This window comes from Barbus barbus (assembly GCF_936440315.1).
Source record: "Barbus barbus genome assembly, chromosome: 38".
Classification (NCBI taxonomy): Eukaryota; Metazoa; Chordata; class Actinopteri; order Cypriniformes; family Cyprinidae; genus Barbus; species Barbus barbus.
The window spans coordinates 1,675,078-1,698,239 of record NC_136716.1 but is presented as its reverse complement, the minus strand read 5'-3'; the positions used below and the strand labels follow the sequence as shown (position 1 = coordinate 1,698,239).

The following is a 23,162-nucleotide window of genomic DNA, read 5'->3' as shown; positions in this document are numbered from 1 at the left end:
TCCACTTTTTTTGAAAAATCTGTCAAATTACATATAAACCACATCCAAACAACAAACAACAGAAGGTGACAAATATATGTATGTTTTTTGTGTATACTGATGAGAAATTGTATTTGAATTGTGTTTTATATGAAATTTATGAGAACATTTAATATGACAATTATCAGTATTAACGCCATTGGAATGAATTAATTCAATTATATTCCTTTGAATTTATAACTCATGATTTCTCAAAAAGAGAGAACCTGCATATTTATTTCTAACAAAATAACATCAAAATAACAAAAATTTTCTCGGAAATGTTTTAAATTTTTGCTTAAAATCTCACTTTCAGATAATAAAGTGAGTGATTTTTTTTCAATAGAAAAATAGACACACATTCATGTTAATAAAAAAAAACAGTGAGAGATATGGAGAAAAGGCTGAATGAATTTCACAGAAGTTAAATACATTGTTTTAAATCATTTAAAAATATTGTAAATATGTGTCCCTGGAGCACAAAAGCAGTCTTAAGTCGCTGGGGTATATTTGTAGCAATAGCCAAAAATACATTGTATGGGTCAAAATTATAGATTCTTCTTTTATGCCAAAAATCATTAGGATATTAAATAAAGATCATGTTCCATGAAGATATTTTGTACATTTCCTACCGTAAATATATCAAAACTTCATTTTTGATTAGTAATATGCATTGCTAAGAACTTCATTTGAACAACTTTAAAGGAGATTTTCTCAATATTTAGATTTTTTTGCTCCCTCAGATTCTAGATTTTGTTGTATCTCAGCCAAATATTGTCCTATCATAACAAACCATACATCAATGGAAAGCTTTCAGATGATGTATAAATCTCAATTTTTATAAATTGACCCTTATGACTGGTTTTGTGGTCCAGGGTCAGATGTAATACATGAAATAAATATGAAATAAATAACGGATGTGTATTTTGAAAGTGTATGCAGATTTTAGACATTTTTATTTATATTTTCTGGCTCAAAACAGACATTATGATGCATCATAATTGAGTTTGTTGCCGCTTCACTCCAAGATGTTGTGAACAAGACTTGTCTGAATGTGGATGTTAGTGCAGTGCTTCAGTATTTCTGCTGGAAACCCAAAGGTTCAAGTGAAACGCCAAAGGATTCGAGAAGAACTGATCCTCAGACAGATGCAGCGTCACACACACACACACACACACACGGGAAGGCTGTCATTCATGTCAGCGATCGGCTTCAAACAGAATAATTGAGTGTGAGAGGAAACACGACAGCAGCACATTTACTGACAGTGTGTTAAGATCAGGACAGAAAGTGTCTCCACCTGAAGACAGGCTAATTAATGAGTTTTCCTTCATTCAGCAACACAGAAAAGGGGTTTTCAAGAAGGATTAAATGTTCCTTGAGCTGCTGAAAAGTAATTAGGCTTTAGCTGTGGCTCTGTAATTGGACTGCAGTACAACACTGACTTAAAAGTACTTCACAGTCACTCTGAGTGCTGGACGAGACGTGACCAAAGAGCAAACAACAAAGCAACTTTGTTTTATACTGTAGATAGGAATGAGCTGTGATTCAACAACATTGATCCACAGCTATTCATTTATGTAAAATCTTATGCACACACAGTGACTTGTAAAACATGATATCATCAGTAAGTCATGGCAGCTTATGTTTTTACATGAACCCATCAAAATTCGTTAAGCAATTGCAGCTTTTTATTTGAAGTTAAATGAAATTCAGCTTGATTTTCTTTTTTGTTTTCAAATTTGGTTTGATTTATTTTTTAAATATCTTTTTGTCATGTGGTGCAACCATGCAGACAAAAAATTAAATATCATGAAATGTAATGATATTTATGAATTCTAATTCAAATAAGAATAGTTTTTAGTTATTTCAGTGTGTAAATGTTTTCATTTTCATTTATTAATATTTTTAATTAACATGTTTTGTATTTAATTTTAGTATTTAAATTTTATTTTTTATGTGCTTTTGTATTTTTTATTAGTTTTTATTTTTATTTTTCAAAATATTTTTAAATATTACTATTTAGGTTTAATCTAGTTTTTGAAGTGGTATTACATGTGATTTTAATTTTAGTATTTTTTTCTTATTTTATGTGCTTTTGTCTATTTTTTTTATATTGCTGTTTAGGTTTAAAATCTGTGTCCATTCATTGCATTTTAAATTCATTTGTTCTATTAAAAAAAAGTAATATGTTTTTTATATAAAAATGCATGGTGAATAATTTATAGGTAAATTAATGAATAATTCATAAAAATATTATTGAACAGAAGAGAGTACATTTTGTTATAAAATTGATATGCTTATTGTCTCTGGTCTGTTTTGAGCACCAGGATCACAAGTGTGACCCTGAAATGAAGAATACAGACATCTAGACTTACACATGGGTCAGTCTTTGAATCATTCCCAATCATTCTGGAAATCATGAGAAAACTGGTGAAAGCACAAGTTCCCCTTTATCTCCTGTGGGCAGCCGTGCATCATTCCTCGGTTCCTGAGATTGAGTCTCCAGTTCTCAGTGAATCGATCGGACTCGAGTCTCTGTTCAATCACAGCGTCAGTAATTAGCTATTAACTGAGCAGGTCCGTTTGTCTACGCTCCAGAAAGGACGTTATTACGCCGTCTTCTGCACAGGGAAACCGCTTCCTCCGGCGGAAATGGGTGCACAAGAAAATGTAATAATTACCCCCTTCCCAAGAGAAAATGAATAACACACCTCGTAGAAAACCTCAGCGTTTAATTGACCTGAAATGCGCAGTGAAGTTGCGGTGAAACGGTGGCAGAGAATAGACTGTCATTATAGAAGAAGTCCTGCATTAACCTGCGCGTTTCACCCCTGATCTTAATAACAGCTTTGCCCACAAAGGGAACAAAACAGATGCCAAATGGAGGTTTTCCACAAGACATAATAATAATAACAATAATCATAAAGTGCAGCTCTGGCCACTAAGGACATATAGGTGTAATTTCTAGAGACAGGTTGCGGCTCGTTCATAAGCTTTAACTTTTATGTAGGGATTTAGACTATTATTCATTTTAGTCTAGTAATGTACATTAAAAAAAAAATACAAAATCACTCAGAAATTGCTCCAAAATGTAACAATTTATAAAGAAACTGCAAGAAACACATTGATTTAAACATGAACTTTTGAAGTAGAAAGACTGAAATAGTATTTTTATTAAATGCTTCACTAATCTTTGTTTTATTTGTAACTGCTAAACAGATTTAAGGCTGATTCATCAAAATAAAACCCAAATCCCCATCATCTTCCTCCAAAATACTCAAACTGCACTATATAAATAACTAAGAAAATAAGACGCCAATAAATATTACTATTGTAATTTTACTTTTGTATTGTAAAATTATTTTGTTTTTTAAGACACAGTGAAATATATCAATATTTCTTGTTGTTTAATATTTTTATTTAGTAGTAGTTTTAACAATAATAATACATATTTAGTCATTTTGATGTATAATCACACATTGGGGTACTTTTTATCCCTGTGTTCACCAAACCCATCTTGAGTGTTTGCTGCTAAAAAGCTCATTTTTTAGTTTCATCTGACCATAGAAGCCAGTCCCATTTGAAGTTCCAGTCGTGTCTGATAACTGAATATGCTGGAGTTTGTTTTTGGATGAGCTAGGAGAATTTTTCTTGAAACCGTCCCAAACAACATGTGCTGATGTAGGTGCTTTTTGACCATTTTTCTTAAGGTTTTCTGACCCGAGACTCAACTATTTTCTGCAATTCTCCAGCTGTGTTCCTTGGAGAGTCTTTAGCCACTCAAACTCTCCTTCTCACCGTCCTTCCCATTTCCTCCAATTTTTTTGGCCATGACTGTGTATGTTTATTTATTTTATTTATTTATTTAGTCATTTAGCAGATGCTTTTATCCAAAGCGACTTACAAATGAGGACATAAGAAGCAATCAAAACCAACAAAAGAGCAACAACGTGCAAGTGCTGTTACAAGTCTTGGTTAGCCTAACGCAGTACAGATAATTATTATTATTATTGTTATTTTTAATAAAAAGACATAGATAAAATACAATTAGAATAGATAGTGCTAGAGTTAGAGGGTCAAGTAAAGATGAAACGGATGAGTTTTTAGCCGTTTCTTGAAGATGGGTAAGGATTCGGCTGCTCGGATCGAGTTGGGCAGGTCATTTCACCAGATGGGAACAGTTCATGAAAAAGTCCTTGAAAGTGTTTTTGTGTGTCTTTGGGATGGTACAATAATTCGTTGTTCACTTGAAGAACGCAAGCTTCTAGAGGGCATATAAGTCTGAAGTAAAGAATTTAGGTAAAGGGGTGCAGAGCCAGTGGTGGTTCTGTAGGCAAACATTAATGCCTTGAGTTTAATGCGAGCAGCTATTGGTAGCCAGTGCAAATTGATAAACAGAGGTGTGACGTGCGTTCTTTTCGGCTCATTAAAGATTAATCTTGCAGTGGCATTTTGGATTAATTGTAGAGGTTTAATAGAATTGGCTGGAAGACCTGCCAAGAGAGCATTGCAATAGTCAAGTCTGGACAGAACAAGAGCCTGAACAAGGAGTTGTGTTGCATGTTCCGAGAGAAAGGACCTGATCTTCTTAATATTATATAATGCAAATCTGCAGGACTGGGCAGTTTTAACAATGTGGTCTGAGAAATTCTGCTTATCATCAATCACAACTCCAAGGTTTCTGGCTGTTTTTGAAGGAGTTATGGTAGATGAGCCTAACTGGAAGCTGAGATTGTGATGAAGCGATGGGTTAGCTGAAACTACAAGCAGTTCTGTCTTAGCTAGGTTAAGTTGAAGGTGATGGTCCATCATCCAGCAAGAAATGTCTGTTAGACACGCAGAGATGCGAGTAGCTATCATATATGTATGTATGTATATATTATATGTGTGTATGTATGTGTATATGTGTATATGTATGTATATATATATATATATATATATAGCCAGTTCTCATCAGTCACATTTACAAAATAATGATTTAAATCACACTGAAGTGATTCATCAAAAAATCCTAATTAAAATTGAATGGCAAAAACAGCAGGCGTGGAGTAGATTGTGTGGGACAGGTTTAGCAGCATCATGCTGATCAGTTCTTGTGTTTAGTGTTTGAGTATGTGCTGTGGATGGTGATATCTCTTCTGTCTGACAGCAACTCTTCTCCTTTTCCTGTCTTCAGGTCATGCTGGCGGCCTCCTACTGGTCTCTGCTGGCTCCTGCTATCGAGATGGCTGAGGAGTCTGGGAAATATGGCGACTTTGCCTTCTTCCCTGTCGCTGTGGGTTTCGCACTCGGTGCTCTGTTCGTTTACATCGCAGACGTGATGATGCCCGTTCTGGTGAGTTGTACAATCATTTCCAACATGTGTTACAAACAGGGTCTCTAATAAAATACTGCACATCTGCCAGTTGGTTCTAAATCAATTTCATCATATGTGACCCTGGAGCACAAAACCTTGAGTCTTAAGTCGCTGGGGTATATTTGTATCAATAGCCAGAAATACATTTGGGTCAAAATTATCCATTTTTCTTTTATGCCAAAAATCATTAGGATATTAACTAAAGATCATGTTCCGTGAAGATATTTTGTAAATTTCCTACCGTAAATATATCAAAACTTAAATTTTTGGTGATTTTCTCAATAATTTAGTTTTTGTTGCACCCTCAGATTCCAGATTTTCAAATAGTTGTATCTCGGCCAAATATTGTCCTATCATAACAAACCATACATTAATAGAAATATTATTCAGATTTCAGATGATGTATAAATCTAAATTTTGTGAAATTGACCCCTATGACTGGTTTTGTGCTCCAGGATCACATTTACTGTATGTAATCAATCAAAAGTGTTCGCAGAAATAGGTATGCAAGTAAATATAGTTTATTACAAATGCATATGATAATTTGGTATGTTGGTACATTTTATTTTAGTGACAAACTGTTTTTTTTGTCTCAAAGTAGTTTTTTTATTTTATTATTTGTTAGTTTAGCTGCTTTTTAGGTTGTGTAATCTACATTGCAACTATTGTTTTTATTTGGTTATTTATTTTTGAGTAATCTCCATCATATATTCATATACTCATTACATGGATGTGGTGTGATATTGATGAGAATGATGAGCAGTATATTAAGAATCTGTTCTCATGACTTTATTAAGATATGCAGATAATTAAGGTTCTTGTGACTGCAGTGCAGCTGCTCATTGGATCGCAGTCAGATGAGCTCTAAGTGTATTTTCAGTGACCGTACTTTAAATGGTAATTTCATATTTATTGCACTTCTGAGGTAGTCATAATTTTGAAAACGGGACATTTAGAATTTTACTTGTTTTTGCAAGAAGTCTCTTCTGCTTTCCAAGGCTTCATTTAAAAATACAGTAAAAACGTTAATATTGTGAAATATTATTACCATTTCAAATAGCTGTTTTCTGTTTGAATATATTGTAAAAGTTAATTTATTTCTGTGATCAAAGCTGAATTTTACTCCAGCATTCATCATCCTGGTTTCACACTAATGTTGGAATTATTATTATTATTTACTAAACACACATGAATATCTTTCTTTCTCTATACTATAAGATGTTTAGTATAGTATAACATTATAAATTAATATAGTATAATGTAATATTATATAATATATTTAATTAATATATTTTTGTTATTATAATAATAATATAAAATCCAATATTTTTATATTTGTTTATATCTATCTTAAGATCTATATTATTTACTTATTATAAAAAAGTTACACACATGTATTTGAGTGTATTTACACATGTGCTTATAATATTATGAATATTTTTATATGTATATAATTAATGATTTTTATATGCAAAATGTAATATTTATTTTCAATGTGCAAATTACAAATATAAATATAAAATAAAATATAAAAGTTTGAAAAAATATAAAAGGTGTATATATAATAAGATTTAGATGTATTTTTATATTTACATATATTTAATATGTATATTTATTTATAATATATATATTTGGATTTATGGTTAATTTTAAATATATAATTAATTTTATATGCAAAGTATAATATATAGTTAAAAAAATATATAAAAATAAACAAAAATATATATCATAGATTTAGGTGTATTTTTCATATTCATTTATACACACACTAGGGGTGTGCGATATTGGAAAAAAAAAGAAAAGATATCTCAATATTTTTTCGATAACGATAATTAGACGATATTTTGCCAAGTGTGTTATTGTACATCTTTTGAGTCAAATTGTTACATTTAATCAGTCAATTAAGATAATACACATTATTTTTGAAGAAAAAACAGCATGAAACGTAAATATATACATTTTCTGCCCCCATATCTTGAATTTTGCAATCTTTCTTAATGCATTTTAATAGACTGAATCATGCAGTGAAAGAACTCACTCTAAATGCGCACGTGCACTGTTTAACCCTCTTCATCATCACATAATGTATGCCTGCACTCTGTAGGTGTTTTGTTTGGTTTTTGCTAAATACTCGATAATGTGAAATTGCCCATCGTTAAAACAACAATTACAATATTATCGCAGACAATATATATCGCACACCCCTAACACACACACAAACACTCTCACACACACACTCTCACACACACACACACACACACACTCTCACACATGTATATGTATATAGTGTGCTTTTATATATATTTATATATATGTGTGTGTGTGTGTGTATGTGTATATGTATATGTATATGTATATATATATATATATATATGTATATATATATATATATATATATATATATATATATATATATATATATATATATATATATATATGCACACTTTTTAATTTTAGATTTATTTATTTATATATGCTGACATAATTATTTATGCATTATAAGTAACAATTACACAAATTTATTTATATATTTATGAATATTTGTAAATATATAGTGCATTTTTATATGCAGAGTGTAATGTTTATTTACACCAAGTAAATCAATCAGTAAATGCTCTTTATATCCTGCCATAGTTTTCGTCTCGGGGTGAGCTGTGACATACACAGTGCTGGTTGAATGCGGTGACATTGTAATCAGTGTGAAATACGTGCGTGCGCGCTCAGGATGTGTTTGGACAGCTGCTGCAGTCACTTTTACTGGCACTGTTGGCAAACAGTTGGAGTGAAAGAGCGTGAGATGCCAACCCAGCAACCCCCAGCGAAGTCATTACCATGGCTCTGCTCCAGAGCCGCTCATCCTCCAGCGTTTCCCACATCTCCATTGTTTCCTGCTTCTCGTCCTTAGCTCGGGTGACTGCTGCAGGATTGAGTGTCTTTCTTACACAAACACAAACACACACACACACCTCGCTGCTCTGTTACTCTGATTAGTTGGCCGTTTACTCTGGACGAAGTTACAGTAACGTTTGCTCTTGGGGTATTTTATGGTGTGATGGTTTTGTTGAGAGCAGCTCTGGGTCTGATCTGAGGGGAACAATGGGAACATCAGAAACTCTGGGTCTCCTGGGGACTGCTTTACTGAGGTTGAGAGATGAATGTGGAAGTGTGTGTGTTGAGCTTGTAGGTGTAATGCAGGATTTGTTAATTGAGCTCATTGCCTTCATGTTGAACCCTGAATGATTGTTTCACTGAAGCCGTTTAATGTCAGACATTGTTGATTAGATTTGCTTTTGCATTCTTTATTTACTTCCTTTATTGTCCCTTCTTTCTTTTCTGTTTTATGTGTTTATGGTTTAATTCTTATGTACAGCACTTTGGTCAGTCTTGTGGTTGTTTTTAAATATGCTTTATAAATAAAGGAACTTGAACTTCTTTGTCCATATTTCCTTTTCCTTCTCTTTCCCCTGCCCTCTTCTTCTCACTCTTCTCTGTCCTCTTCCTTTTCCTGTTCCCCTCCTTTCTTTCTATATCATTTTCATCATATTCTTCTCCCATTTTCATTTTCCTTCCTTCTTCACCTTCACTTTTCGCTTTCATTTCTTTTCCTATCCTTCCTTCCCTTCTTCCTTTTTTCTCTCTTCTTTCCTCATGCTCGTCGTCCTTCTTTCTCATTTTGTCGTTTCCCTTTTTCCTTCTCTTCTTCCTTCCTTCCTTCCTTCCTTGCTTCTTCTCCTCTACCTCTTCTTTAATTTTCCTTTCTTTTTCTCCTCATATTTCCTCTTCTTTGCTTCCCTTTCTTCTTCTTCCTTCACTTATATTGTCTCCTTCCTTCCTTCTTCCTTCCTTTTCCTTCTCTTCCTTCATGTGTTCCTTTTCCTTCTCTTTCCTGCTCCTTCATTTTTTCCTTTCTTTTTCTTCTCTTTCCTTGTTGTTGTTTTTCCTTCTTTCCTGTCTTCCTCCTTTTCTCCTTGGGTTCTCTCTCTCTCTCTCTCTCTCTGAGTGCATGCTGGGAGTGAGTGGGCGGAGTTGGCGTGAGGGAGTTGGAGTGTTTTCCACAGTGCGAGTGAGTTTTCTATATTTTTTCTATCTTTTGTGGCTTTGTTGTTAAGTAAACAGGAAAAAGGTTGTGGGTACATGTGAGGAGCATCATTGGTCAGTGTGTACTGATCGCTTTGGTGGCGTCTCAGTGCGCAAGTTTGGCATGGCGTTAAGGTCATGCCGGCGGAGCGTTGTTCAGTTGAGGACTGTGTGCTCGCTGTTGCTGCTGTTGTTGGTCATGATTGCATTCTCATGATTGTTTCGGTTGTGGACAGGAGGGCCATGTGATACGTGTGTGCCCTGAGAAGAGTATAGATCAGAATCATGATGCAGGTGAAGCGCTTAGCAATATAGATCAAGCACAAACGAGTGATAAAGTATCTTGTGTTGATAAAGTGGACCTGGAAATAATATAAATGAGAGTGTGGCCACAAATGAAGGGATGCATTAAGGTGGTGCTTCTGAGGCTAGTGAGCAGGCCATATTGGGAGATGCTTTGGATGTTGACATGTCAGATCAAAGTTTATTTAAAACACCGACACTGAAAAGAAAAACTGAGGAAACAAAAGCTACTGGAATAGCAAAAAAGCTACTGGAATAGTTGCTGGTGATGCAAGGGAGTTCTCAGTTAAGTAATGTTGAGGAGTCTGCTGTGGATAATGATTGTGATTCGTCAGACTCGGTGAGCTCAGTTTCACAGAAACGATCTGTCCGCAGCGCTTGCACATTGGACAAAATTAAAAAAATTCTTCAGACAACGAAAGACATGAAGGGTGTGATTGTAGAGGATTATTTTCCAGTTCATGAGTTATTCATAAATTCAAGCAGGGCTTTAATGAAAGAGGCTGGAACCTTCTCCGAATAAGAAGTCTTTAGGCTGAAGAAAATTGTCCAAAAGTTAAAACTAAATTTGCTGAACGATGAATTCGAATCAGTCTAGCTTTTTTTCTCTTTTTGTGAAGTGTTTGTTTTTAGTATGCTCAATTTACTTTTTTATGAGTAGGATAAGGTTGGGCACACTTAATTGAAATGGTGCACAAGACAGCAAGAAAAGAGCAATGCTTTATGATTTGACTAAACAAAAGAAAATAAATGTAATGCTGGTCCAGGAAACTCATAGTGATGTTTTCAATGAGAATGACTGATTAATGGAATGGGATGGGCCACAAAACCCACTGCAGTGGTGGCTTAGCTGTACTTTTAAAAAAAGATTTATACCTGTATCATATAATGTAGAGAATGTTGTTGAGGGACATCTAATGAAAATAACAGCAAAGTTTGAAAATATGATTTTAGTTTTTATAAATGTGTATGCCCCTGTTCTTGGTTCTGAAAGAGTTGCTTTTTTGGATAAATTAAGCAATATTCTGTCAAATTGTAAAGAAGAGGAATTCATGTTTATTGGAGGAGATTTTAATTGTACAGCAAAAGATACAATGGATAGGAACCATAAAGAGTCACAGCTTCTCAACATGCAATAAGAAAAGTCATAGTAGAACATGATTTGTGTGATATATGGAGGATTTTATACAAAGAACAAAGGCAGTACACATGGGCTCAAACAAGAGAGAACTTTATTTCCATGGCTAGATTGGATAGGTTTTACTGTTTTAAATACCATTCTAATGTTATCAAGAAATGTGAGATTTTGCCTTGTGGTTTTTCTGATCACAGCCTAGTAATTTGTAGTGTTTTTATTGCTAACATAAAGTCTAAGAGTGCTTACTGGCACTTTAATACTTCATTGCTACAAGATAATTTTTTTAAGGATGTTTTTTCTTTTTTTTTGGAAGCAGTTTAGTTCTAGGAAAAAAGATTTTAGTTCCTTACAGCAATGGTGGGATCATGGGGAAAAAAGAGATACAGCAACTGTGCCGTCAGTACACTCTTAACGTATCCAAGGACATCAGTCAATGAGAACCCTAGAGATTGAGATTTGGTAGAGTCCACAGGAAACAGGGGACTTATTGAGCTCCTCAAAGTTAAAAGAAGGGATCTGGATAACCTGTTAGGCATCAGAGCAAAGGGAGCTTCGATCCGCTCATGCTTTCAGAGTGTAGCAGAGATGGATGGCCCAATTAAATTCTTTTTTGGTTTGGAAAAAAAGAATGGCCAAAGCAGACTTATACATTCTTTATACTCATTGGATGGCACAGAAACTGTGGAGCTTAAAGAAATTAGAAAAAGAGCTGTACTCTTTTATTCAGAGCTTTATAGGAGTGAAAATACAGAGGCGGATGAGCTGGCCAGCTCTTTTTATGTGGGTTTGCCCAAAGTATCAGATGAGACCAACTCCTGGCTCGAGAAGCCGTTTTCAGTATCGGAGCTGCATGTTGCTCTGCGGAGCATGGATTGCGGTAAGGCTCCTGGAATCGATGGTCTACCAATTGAGTTCTATAAAACGTTTTGGACAGATCTGTGGAGATCTGCTGTCTGTGCTCAACGATAGTCTGGCCGGAGGCTTTGAGCTGCAGGAGGGCAGTTATTACCCTGTTACCCAAAAAATGTGACTTAAAAGAAATAAAGAACTGGCGCCCTGTCTCACTCTTGTGCTCTGATTTAAAGCTCTTTTCTAAAGCTTTGGCCATTAGATTGAGGGAGGTGGTTGGGCAGGTTATTCATCGGGATCAAACTTACTGTGTAACAAACAGGTCCATTTTTGATAATGTTTATCTAATTCGGGATATCCTGGAGGTCTCTAGGCTATTGGATATAGATACTGGTCTCATTTCTTTGGACCAGGAAAAGGCATTTGACCGGGTTGAGCACAGCTATCTCTGGCGTACGCTGGAGGAGTTTGGTCTCAGCTCTGGTTTTATTGCCATGATTAGGGTTTTGTACCAGGATGTTGAGAGTGTATTGAAAATAAATGGAGGTCTGAGTGCTACTTTTAAAATTTCTAGAGGTATTAGACAGGGTTGTGCTCTTTCTGGAATGTTGTATGCTCTTGCCATTGAACCTTTATTGGTTAAAATCAGAGAAAGTATTGAAGGGTGGACCATACCCATGACCCTCCAAATGGACTTTTGAGTAAAATTCAGGCCATTCTAGTGGACTTTTTTTTGGAGTACTTTTCATTGGATACCTCAGAGCGTACTGTTTCTACCTAGAGGTGAAGGAGGACAAGGACTTATTCATCTGCCAAGCAGGGGGGCAGCTTTTCGACTTCTTTTCATTCAAAGGTACCTCACAGGACCTAAGGATCTAGTTTGGAGAAAGGTGGCAGACGCTATTTTTAATCAAGCCGGAAGACTGGGTTTGAACTCTGCTTTGTTTTTGATAGACTCAAGCAAGCTGCAGTGCAGTGGACTTACTCCATTCTATAAGGGTCTTTTCAAAGTTTGGGACTTATTTGGAAAATGGAGGTTGGAGGCGACTTCTTCGTTGTACTGGCTTTTGGAAGAACCTCTTGTACATTGAGCTCGTTTTGATGTTACTTGTGAATTTACACCTAGACTGCTTCATTGTTTAATTCACACTAAGACATTAAAACTGCATCATGTGTTGAATGCTGCTGGTCCTGGTTTAAATAATGCTCAGTCCTTTGCCTCACATCTAGGTGTGCGGTCGGTACGGCAAGTAGAAAAAGTTCTGGACTTTTTTAAGCAGAAACTCACAAAGGAAGAAAACAATATGTTAAATGACTTTTATAATGGGACACTGGTTCCTAATAACACGGATCCCTTTCCAAGTATTCTTTTTTGTCCCAATCTGAAAGGACAGTCTGGATCTTTTCTGGACCTGAGGGGGCTTAAAGGTTTAAGTTTGCAGGATGTTAAAAGTAAAGTTTTATATAAATGCATTGTAAAAGTTTTAAACAAGGCAACTTTAAAAGATCGTAGTGATACAGTGTGGAGAGAGAAATTGGGACTAGATGATCAAGTTAAACCTGTTTGGAGGGTTTTATATAAACCACCAATAGAAAAACGCACAGGGGATATTCAGTGGAGAGTTTTACACGGCGCAGTTGCTGTAAATGCATTTGTGAGTGTTATAAATCCCAATATATCAAGTGATTGTCCTTTTTGTAAAATGAGGGAGACAATTTTTCACTGTTTTTTAGAATGCTCAAGGTTGTGTGGTTTGTTTTGTTTTCTTGATGCTCTTTTCATGAGGTTTGGGGGAATTTTAGAATTTTTATTCTTGGCCCTAAGTACAGTGTGGTGCAAAGAATGAAAAGCCAATTGTTGAATTTTTTAATTGGACAAGCCAAACTTGCTGTTTATATAAGCAGGAAAAACAAAATAGAAGGTAGAGAAGGACAACATGTGGTAATGGTTTTTAAAAATCTGATAAAATCAAGGGTTATGCTTGATTTTAAGTTCTATAAAATGATGAATGATATAGAAAGTTTTTTGTATAAATGGTGTTTTAAAGAAGCTATTTGTACAATTGTAGAATAAATGTTGATCTTTACTACTATGTTACAATAAGCTTTGGTCTTTTGCACAACTTTTTTGAGTTTTGGAAAATTAGTTTTGTTGTTTTAACGACTTTGTAATGATTGAATAAAGTGTGTTGAAAACTCTTTCTCTCTCTCTCTGTCTCTCTCCTCTCTCTCTCCTCTCTCTCCTCTCTCTCTCTCTCTCTCTCTCTCTCTCTCTGTCGTATAACTGCAGTCAGAGGTGAGGTTTGAATGATAAGGTCTGGGTATCAGCTAAAGGGACGACTCGTGCTATATCTCATTACCCCTTGTGTTAACCTGCCCTTATCTATCCTCATTAGCGTCTCAAAGACTATTTTCTCTTGTCTGCCCCACGGGTCCCATAATAATGCAAATTACTGTATTATTTTTTCGCTTCATTTGCTGCCGGCATGCTGGGTGGATGCTGGTCTGGACGGTGCTCCGTTTCTGTTGATTGGCTGTCAGAGCGACGCTCCACTTTTAATGTCACTCCCAAAATACACACATGCTGGTTTTATTTCTCTCAAGCCATTGGATGGATGCAGCCATATACATTTTATTAATCCATAGGGCCAGGAATGAAGGAAGATTGTTTTTAACTTTGAAGATGACCCCCCCAGCGACTGAACCTAATAGAAAATGAATTAAGACACACAAAAAAAAAATATATATATATATATAAATAAAAATATTTAATCGTGATTATTTTAACTGATTTAACTGATTGATATATATTTATTTGCTGTCAGTCGATTAAAATATTTAATCGCGATTAATGGCATGATTGTCATGAGTTAACTCGTGATTAATCGCAACTTAATCGCACATTTTTATTTATTATTTTTATTTATTATGTTTATTATTATTGAAACCATAGTCAACATAGAGCATGAAGACTAGACATGTTTCAAAGGTCAAAGATGTTTTTTCAAAGAACTTGTTCATGTCTATTAGACACATGAAAAAATAAATACCAGGTACTTGCACAAACCTGTTTATATTTTTGTACGACAGGGCAGCTCACTTCTTCTGAATATGCAAAATGTACATTTATTATTTATTATTAGATTTGTTTGCCTCTCTGTGCCCACATACTGTATTTGATGCAGACAAATTCTCAATAAAACTGTTTTCATTTATATATTTTACAGTTTCTGTTGTCAGACAATAGAATGAATATGAAACAGTGATTGAAACACAACCCATTAAGACTAGGCTACATAACCAGCTCTCACTTCCAAGATGTTAATCTGCACAAAAATCCTGATAATCAAGCCGTCGTCTGATAATCAAATACACATAAGATAAAGACCATAACTGTGCTGTGATTTCGGCTATACTTGCATGTGAAATTAGAGAAGCAACATAATATCTGTGTTTAACTGAAAACACTGCTCCTTCTTAATACATCCAATATTGATAGATGTGGCCAAAATGTTCATTTGCAATGCAGCCAAATTTTTATGGGAAATCAAAGACTACAAGCAAAACAACAAAACCAAACTTGTTTTCAGAAAGAACCATTCTTTTGTTGCTGTTAATATGCATCCCAATCTATGTGACCGGAATGAACTGGCCTGTTTGTAGTGTAGCGGTATCACTCCTGCTCACAGATGCGCAATTAAAATGCTTTCATCTGACTGCGTCAAAGCAGGAGCAGGCTGGAGGAACACAAGATCCTCAAATAGCAACCCTTGAATCTTGATACGCTGCATAGCGTCACAGCTCGCAGACACTCGATCTCATCGCTCATGCATATTCTTCCATAATGACTTTGAGTGGAGACTCTTAGAATGCCATTCTCCTCTTTTAGAGACTAAAGCGCCTCTGATTAGGATCTTTGTGTGAGGTAGAGAATCGCTTTAGTCTGTTTCTTGTTCGTTTCAGTGTGACGATATCGTTATCTGACCCTGTCTGGCTTCTGTCGAGCTCAATAACGCACAGTACCAGCTGGATGCCGGATGGAAGAGACGTAAGCAGAGGCTTTCTGTGCTTGGACTGTTTCCCACCGCTGCATCATTTAGGATATACGAATCAGCTTTTTCATGCATTATTAAAACGTTAAGCTATGAGAAGACATTGTTACAGTCTAAAACCACGATATGATAAAACAACGCTTCAATGATTAATCTTATTCACATTAATCAATGGAAAACCTTTTAGAAAGGTCCAGCAAATCATTTTTGCCAGTGCTGGCCTGTACTTTTAGCCCTGCAATTTTATATTTACATGCATTTCAGTGTTTCCCACAGGTTTGAAGGCAATGTGTGGTGGTCAGCCCGGGGGGGGGGGGGGGGGGGTTGCAGATGAAAAGAACGATTGGATAGGGGATACGATTGGATCCCCTAAAGGGATTTCATAATTCCTAAAGGTTAATAATTTAAAAAAACTGTTAATAATTGGTTACACAGAACTTTATTACATTAATTCTCTCCTCCTCTCCTACTCTTTCTTCAATGCCTAACAAATCTATTTCTTTCTCTCCCTGACCTTGTCTTTCTGCTTGAGCAGCACTAGTTGAAGCCTGAAAATATTGTAAACAATAACATAACTAATTACACTGGTCGGACTAAGCTCTGATTCAGACTGATACCTCCGGTTCAGGATGGTCCTCATCCTCAACACGTGCCTTTTTCAGTCGCGGAAAATAGATACTCATCTGGATTGAAGCAGCAAATATTCGGTGTAAGAGTAAAGAAACGACATAATTTATAATACGTTTATTTGAGTCACAGCTGCTACATATAGTGTTTTGACCTCGACAACCCAACTAGGCTAGCCTACATTTTACCGCAAACTTGCGAGTAGTTAACTTTCCAAAGAAGGCGCAATCGCGTTTGCTAAGGGTCGGGACTTACAGTAACATCAACACACTGAAACTATTGTATTCAGAATATAAAATATTTTATAGCACTTTTTAATCTGTGATTGTGTGTTAAAAGTGTTCACGAGATACCAACCTTTCGCCAGCCGTCTTCTCTCCACAGATGATCCAGACAGATGTGGTGTGCACGGAGGGGAGGGGCTGTGTGTGTGTGTGTGTGTGTGTGTGTGTGTGTGTGTGTGTGTGTGTGTGTGTGTGTGTGTGTGTGTGAGAGAGGGAGAGACGCGTGAGTGACAGAGAGATGAAGAGAGAGCAGGGAAAGGAAATGCAGTTGAACGAATTCGCTGCGTGTTTTAAATAGCGTACAAAAGAATAACGAAACGCAATATGTGACGGTCGGTATTGATTTTTTTTTTTTTTGGTCGGTGTTGAATCTGTGGCGGTCGGAATTTAATCTGTGGCGCACCGCCACAGATTCGTCTATGTGTGGGAAACACTGAAGCTTTTATCCAAAACGACTTACTATGGAAGCCGTTTCTGCTACAACATGAAACAAAAAAGTGATTGAGTTTATATCTTGTGATTTTGACTTTTTTTCTCAGAATTTTGAGTTTACATCTCACAGTTCTGTTTTTTTGTTCCCACCACAGAATTCAAAATAAATAAATTAAGCTAGACTTTTTATCTTTCAATTCTGACTTTACGTCTTAGAATCGCAACTTTATATCTGACTGTATATTTCAAAATGCTCACTTTATATCTTGTAGTTAGACTTTATATCTCACAATTCTCACTTTTTTGTAACCTTTGAAAAGTATATATCTCACAATTACAATTTATATCTTGCAATTGAGAATTAAAACTAAAAGAAAATTAACATCTCACAATTCTGACTTTAAATGTTGAATTTTTTTGCTTTAAATATCAACATTTTAACTAAATCTCACAGCTATGAGAGAATATAAATGCATTCCTATTTATATTCTGTATATACTCTGCTCAATACTGTATATAGCAATTCCACTGTACATTCTGTAAATCATATCTTCACTTACTCTGCACTTATATGTATATAAAACACTATATTCTTGCACTTCTGGTTAGATGCTAACTGCATTTCATTAGCTCTGTACTTGTACTCTGCATAAATGACAATAAAGTTGAATCTAATCTAATCTATGAGTTTATATCTAACAATTACAACTATTTCTGAGAATTGCAGGTTTATTTGTTGCAATTCTGACTTTAAATCTCTAAATTGTGACTTTTTTCACAGTTTGTCCCTAATTCACAATTGCAAGAAAAATCCCAATTATGATGTATAAACTCATAAAATAGGTCTGAATTGTGAGCTAAAAACTCAGTTATCTTTTTATTTTTTAACCCTTTAAACACTCTTCCATAACTGACATTAAATTGCATTGATGCACATATTGTGTCACTTCATGCATTCCCTGGGATTCGATCCCATGACCTTGTCATTTACTGTTTGAGCTACAGGAATACACACTTTTAGTCATCCACTTCAGATTTCTATGCTCATTTTGTCTCATCAAACCCAGCATCATACTTTGATCTTCTGCTTGTTATGTACTTTAGTTGCTGAACCTCCCAAACACAGAACAGCAGGAGAGCTGTGTGTGTGTGTGTGTGTGTGTGTGTGTGTACAGCTTTTGTCTTCCGGGAGAATCTAGTGTTATTGAATCAAAAGATCACTGAATATGCTGAAGCATATTGTTCTGTGTTTTGATCTTACTTTATAGATAAGTTGTTCTGCTCAGATGCGTTTAAAATAATGCAGCTGAAGTAAAAACTACATAGGAGTTTTATAGAAAGACCGTTTTGATTCAGCTCTTTAAAAGCATTCATTTTAATTCTGGATCTGTCAAGTGTTTCATTGCATTGAGCTGGAATTTTTAATACGCTTGTGCATGAGATTTTACATTGGAGTAACTTTGAGTTTAACTTCTTTTTGTTTTAGCCAGAGTTTGGTCATACATCAGAGCCATTGAACACTTCAGAAAGGAGCTCATCTATATTTAATGAATGGAGAGCTGAGGGAAACGTTCAGCCGTCAGTCATGGTTTCATAAGCTGAGTTCCAAATGCCACAGAATGACGCTCAGTCTTAAAGGGTAATGAAGATCTGTTATGTTCCTGTGATATATTATAATGGCCTTTCCTGTCTCTGTACGTGAGCTTTCTCAGACGAGAAGTTTCATGGTGGTGCAGGTTTGTTTGGGTGGCATGCTTGTCTCATTTACTCTGACCGCGAGTGCAGAGCACATTTTGATCTGTCCAGAACGGTTTGTGATCTAATCACTCAGACTACATTTATAGTATAAACACTAATATTTCCCAAATGTGTCCTGAACACCAGCAACGAACCAACTATCAACCTAAAATACTTTAAACCTTTGCTGGTTGCATGCAGCTTTAATAGAAAATGTCTAAACATCAAGATATTTGATGAGCATATATATTTTTCTGAGATGCACCAAAACTCATATAAATGAAATATTTGGTAAGACTTTATAATGCATTATAAAGGTCATTTAAAGGTCAAATGTTTTTCTTGGAAAAACTATTTAAAAATATTTCTTTACAGTGTAATTAGTTTTGCTTTTTTATTTATTTAATTTTGGGAACAACATGTTAATGATATGAAACATGTTTACATGCTGTAATTGTTGTGCGTCGGTCTGCAACAGGAGCGCTTCACAAAAATGCACCGAAACTCAGCAAATATTTTGCTTACAGACACGATGAATAGCCTATATCTGTAGAAAGCTTTAAATAACTACAAAATAAAATAATTCAAATCTAAAACAAAAACTCTTTCATTATGTAACTGAATGCATTCCTTTCTAACGGCGTGTCCAATGATGAGATGGCGTGTCAAAATCATCAATTTCATCTTTGTGACACTGATTCAGAAAACACTAGTTTATAAATAATTCAAACATCTCCTTACTATTTCTCCAACATATAAATGGTAACTTTTGCTGAAAATCATTTGCATGCATTTTTAAGCATTGTGGTTTAAAAACAAGTAATTAAAACGCAAAAATCAGCACTGCATGTGCAAGCTGTCTATTTGTGAGCGTGATTTCTGCAATTGGGTCATATTCACACCTTAAACGAACCTTACCAGAGTTGGTTTGGAAGCGGTTGTTTGGTCCGCACCCGAGTGCGATTGCTGTATTCACACCTGCCCAAAAGCTCCAAACCAATCGAACCAAACAAGACAGGTGTGAATGCACCCTAAGAGATGGTGTTAATTGTGTCAGGTTTGTTTCACATTTGCACGACGACGCTGGCGTTCATCAAGGCAGGTTGTCTCTATGTCTGTCTACAGGGTAAACCAGGAGCTTTCAAAGATGCCTTAAAGTGTGTTTGGAGGCCAAAAAAGAGACGGTGGAAAATGCATAAAGTGCTTGTGTAGAACAGCTGAAGTTCTTTGAAGTGTTGTCCAATTTGAAAGCAATTTGAGGCTTCCTGCTGCTGATGCTGGCCTTCAGTCACATGTTTGATGAAGACTCAGGTCTTTATAGAGTGTCTGATGTAACAGTATGAACTATGGCTGCCAGTTGATTATGCATTTTAATCTATTTTAGATCCAATTAATTATGTGATATGCTGATTTATTCATTTCAGTTAATCACATATGCTGTATCAACGTTTGCTGAGAAAAGCCCACAAATGAAGATTATTCAAAGATGATATGATCAGTTTTATTTGAGAATTATTTATATTGCATTTATTAATATTTAGAATATTTTTTCTTTTTATGTTTAGTTTATAACACATCATTTATATTAATTTGAATTTTTTTTATTATAATTTTATTGCTTTTTTCCTAGTCATTTTAGTACTTTATTTCTATTAGTTGCCAATGCAACATTTCTGTTTTTTTTTAATACATTTTTATGCTTTTTCTTTCAACTTTTTTTTCAGTTACCTATAATTAATAATATATTAATTATGATATCATTTACATTTTATTGATTTTATTTTGTTTAGAAAAAAGAATCTGCAAATAGTTTAGTTGACTAAAAAAATTAAATATTTTTTACGATTAATTGATAAATTTGCTTTAGTAAAATGACAGTATAAAAGCCAGTTATTTAACATTTTTGAAACAATAGTTTTTCTTGGACAGAATGAATAAGTCTGTATGCATATACAGTTCATTATTATTATTATTATATTTTTTGGTTGGGTGGAAGGAGGTCCTGTGACGATCATAATTTTAGTTTATAAAGGTTCCTTGGCACCTGTGTTAATTGATATTGCGTTTTTCTAAGCAGTGATTGATTGATTCATATGTTGATTCAGGGTTTATGGAAAGGATTCTTTGCTCTTCACATGGCAGTGAGGTAAAGGCCACCGTGCGTGTTTTCCACTCTCTCGACATTTTTCGACATTCGGGTTTAGGGTGGATTTATAGCGGGATCCTCCCTTCATTAGTTAGAGAGGAGCCGAACTGTGCTACACGCTCAATATAACTTCATTTCATTTCTGTGTGCTGCTAAAATCAGTGTGTCGTCATCAAATGACCTGCACATTCAGAGCCATTGAGAAACGCTGAGAAATGTCTTTCTGTGCCTTGATCTCAGTGGCCGATGACACTGCATAGATGCATAGAAACATGTCTTCATGGCTGCTGATGTGACTCGTGCTTCAGTATACGGTGATACTGTGGCATTTGTGGGCAAACGGTCAGAGAGAGACGGATGAAAACCATCTGCAAACTGACTTCAGAGTCAGTGACATATAAGAGCGTGCAAGATAAAGAGAAGGAAGAATCACATGCATCAAGTGCTCTTTATATCCATGTTAGTTTCATACGGACTTCAAAGACTTTATACCATTTGTAAGAAAAGTTTACATTTATTGTGGTGTTACTGTCAAGTAAATAACATGTTTCCTTACACCTGAAATATATGTGAGGGTATGCATCTGAATTATTTTCATAATTATTTATAAGTTTGTTATTTGCAGTTTTTGAGATAAAAAAGCATTTTGTTTACAAATATAATGAATCGATTCATATTAAGATTCATAAAAATCATCATCTTTATATGTGTGTGTACCCATCTGATTCATTATTTTCAAGAGAGCTTTAAATATAGTTTGAGATAAAAGCCATTAATAAAAATATTAATATTAATTTTCAAGAACGATTTAAATAGCTTAAGTGTTAGATATAAATTTGTTAATATTAACTTAAATTAAAAATAAAAATAATTTTCAAGAAATCTTTAAATATAGTTTTAGATGAAAGGCAGTTTTACGAATATGATTAATCATATTAATATTAAGTCATAAAAATAAGTTAGTATTTTCAAGAAAGTTTTAAATAAAAAGTATATAAATATAACTTCCTTAATATTAATGTTACTTCATAAATATAAATAATTAAATTAAAGAAAGTTTTAAATTATAGTTTACGATAAAAATATATTTTTTTCATATATTTGTATTATTTCCTGCTGTATTTTTATTTGTATTTTTCTTAGTAATTCTGCATGTCCTTTGCATCACATTACTTTTAGTGGACAAAAGCTTTTCTTTTTTTTAATAAATAATAATAAAAAATGTTTTTTCAAGAATTGTGTACTTTTAAAAAAGCTTTTTTATTTATCATTGTGATATCAGCACAGTATCACCTTAACATTTTTTTATGCCAAAAAATATCAAAATTAATTTTAATTCAGAAATTAAAACCATGATAGTCATAGAAGAAATTTAAGTTCCTGTATATGTGAATTGCATTAATATATTTTAAAATAAATTAAATTGGTTGTAAATTTTGCTTTGATTGAACTATACATAAAAAAAAAAGTTTGGCCATTTTATTATTATGCATAATATGAGCCAAAAGTCTAGATGAAAGAAAACACGTCTCCTTATATTCCCAGAGTGGCTCATAAGCGTTAGTTTAGCACACCTGATCAATGATTTTGTTTTGCAGAAACCTCCGGCTGTTATTAAGCCTGTGTTCCTCTCCAGACGCGTTCCTCTCTCTCTCTGCTGACAGGAAGATATTGCACTGCTAATCATCAAAGTATCTGCTCATCGCAGCCACGGCTCTCTCATCTGCTCCTTGTTATCTTTAATAGTAATTAACTCTGGCTTGACTCGTGAGAGACTGAAAGAGCAAGAGACATCCGGCAAACTCTTCCAGGTTAATCGTGATTTTGACTTCAAGTGGTTTGGGATTCATTTGCTCGACACAATCTCACACACCCAAAACACTCTTAAATTGTGTTTGTTCCTGCCAATCATGCATCTGTTTTGTCTGTCAAATGCAAAATAAGTATTAAAGGTAGCCGTGCATATTTGAGATTTGAAGTTCTGCCTCTTCATGGGAAAATGGTCACGTGCTAAAGATGAGAATTGAAAAGTATACATAGCAGCTTTGTGCACTTGTGTGTTTGTTTGATTTATGCTCTGAGGAAAGAAAATAATATGTGAGATTGCAGATGCGTTAAGAGAGAGCAGGTGGGAAACATC

General features: G+C 34.8%; 1 protein-coding gene across 3 annotated transcripts in view; it reads left to right on the top strand.

The window, feature by feature from the left end:
* Positions 1-23,162, top strand: part of LOC306857312 (zinc transporter ZIP11-like) — a 110,825-nt gene that overhangs the window by 9,999 nt on the left and 77,664 nt on the right. For all 3 annotated transcript variants that reach the window (XM_079397203.1, XM_079397204.1, XM_079397205.1), the window contains exon 4: positions 5,198-5,356. In XM_079397203.1, coding sequence (XP_079253329.1) covers positions 5,198-5,356 — 159 coding nt within the window. The remainder of the gene's footprint in view (positions 1-5,197; positions 5,357-23,162) is intronic.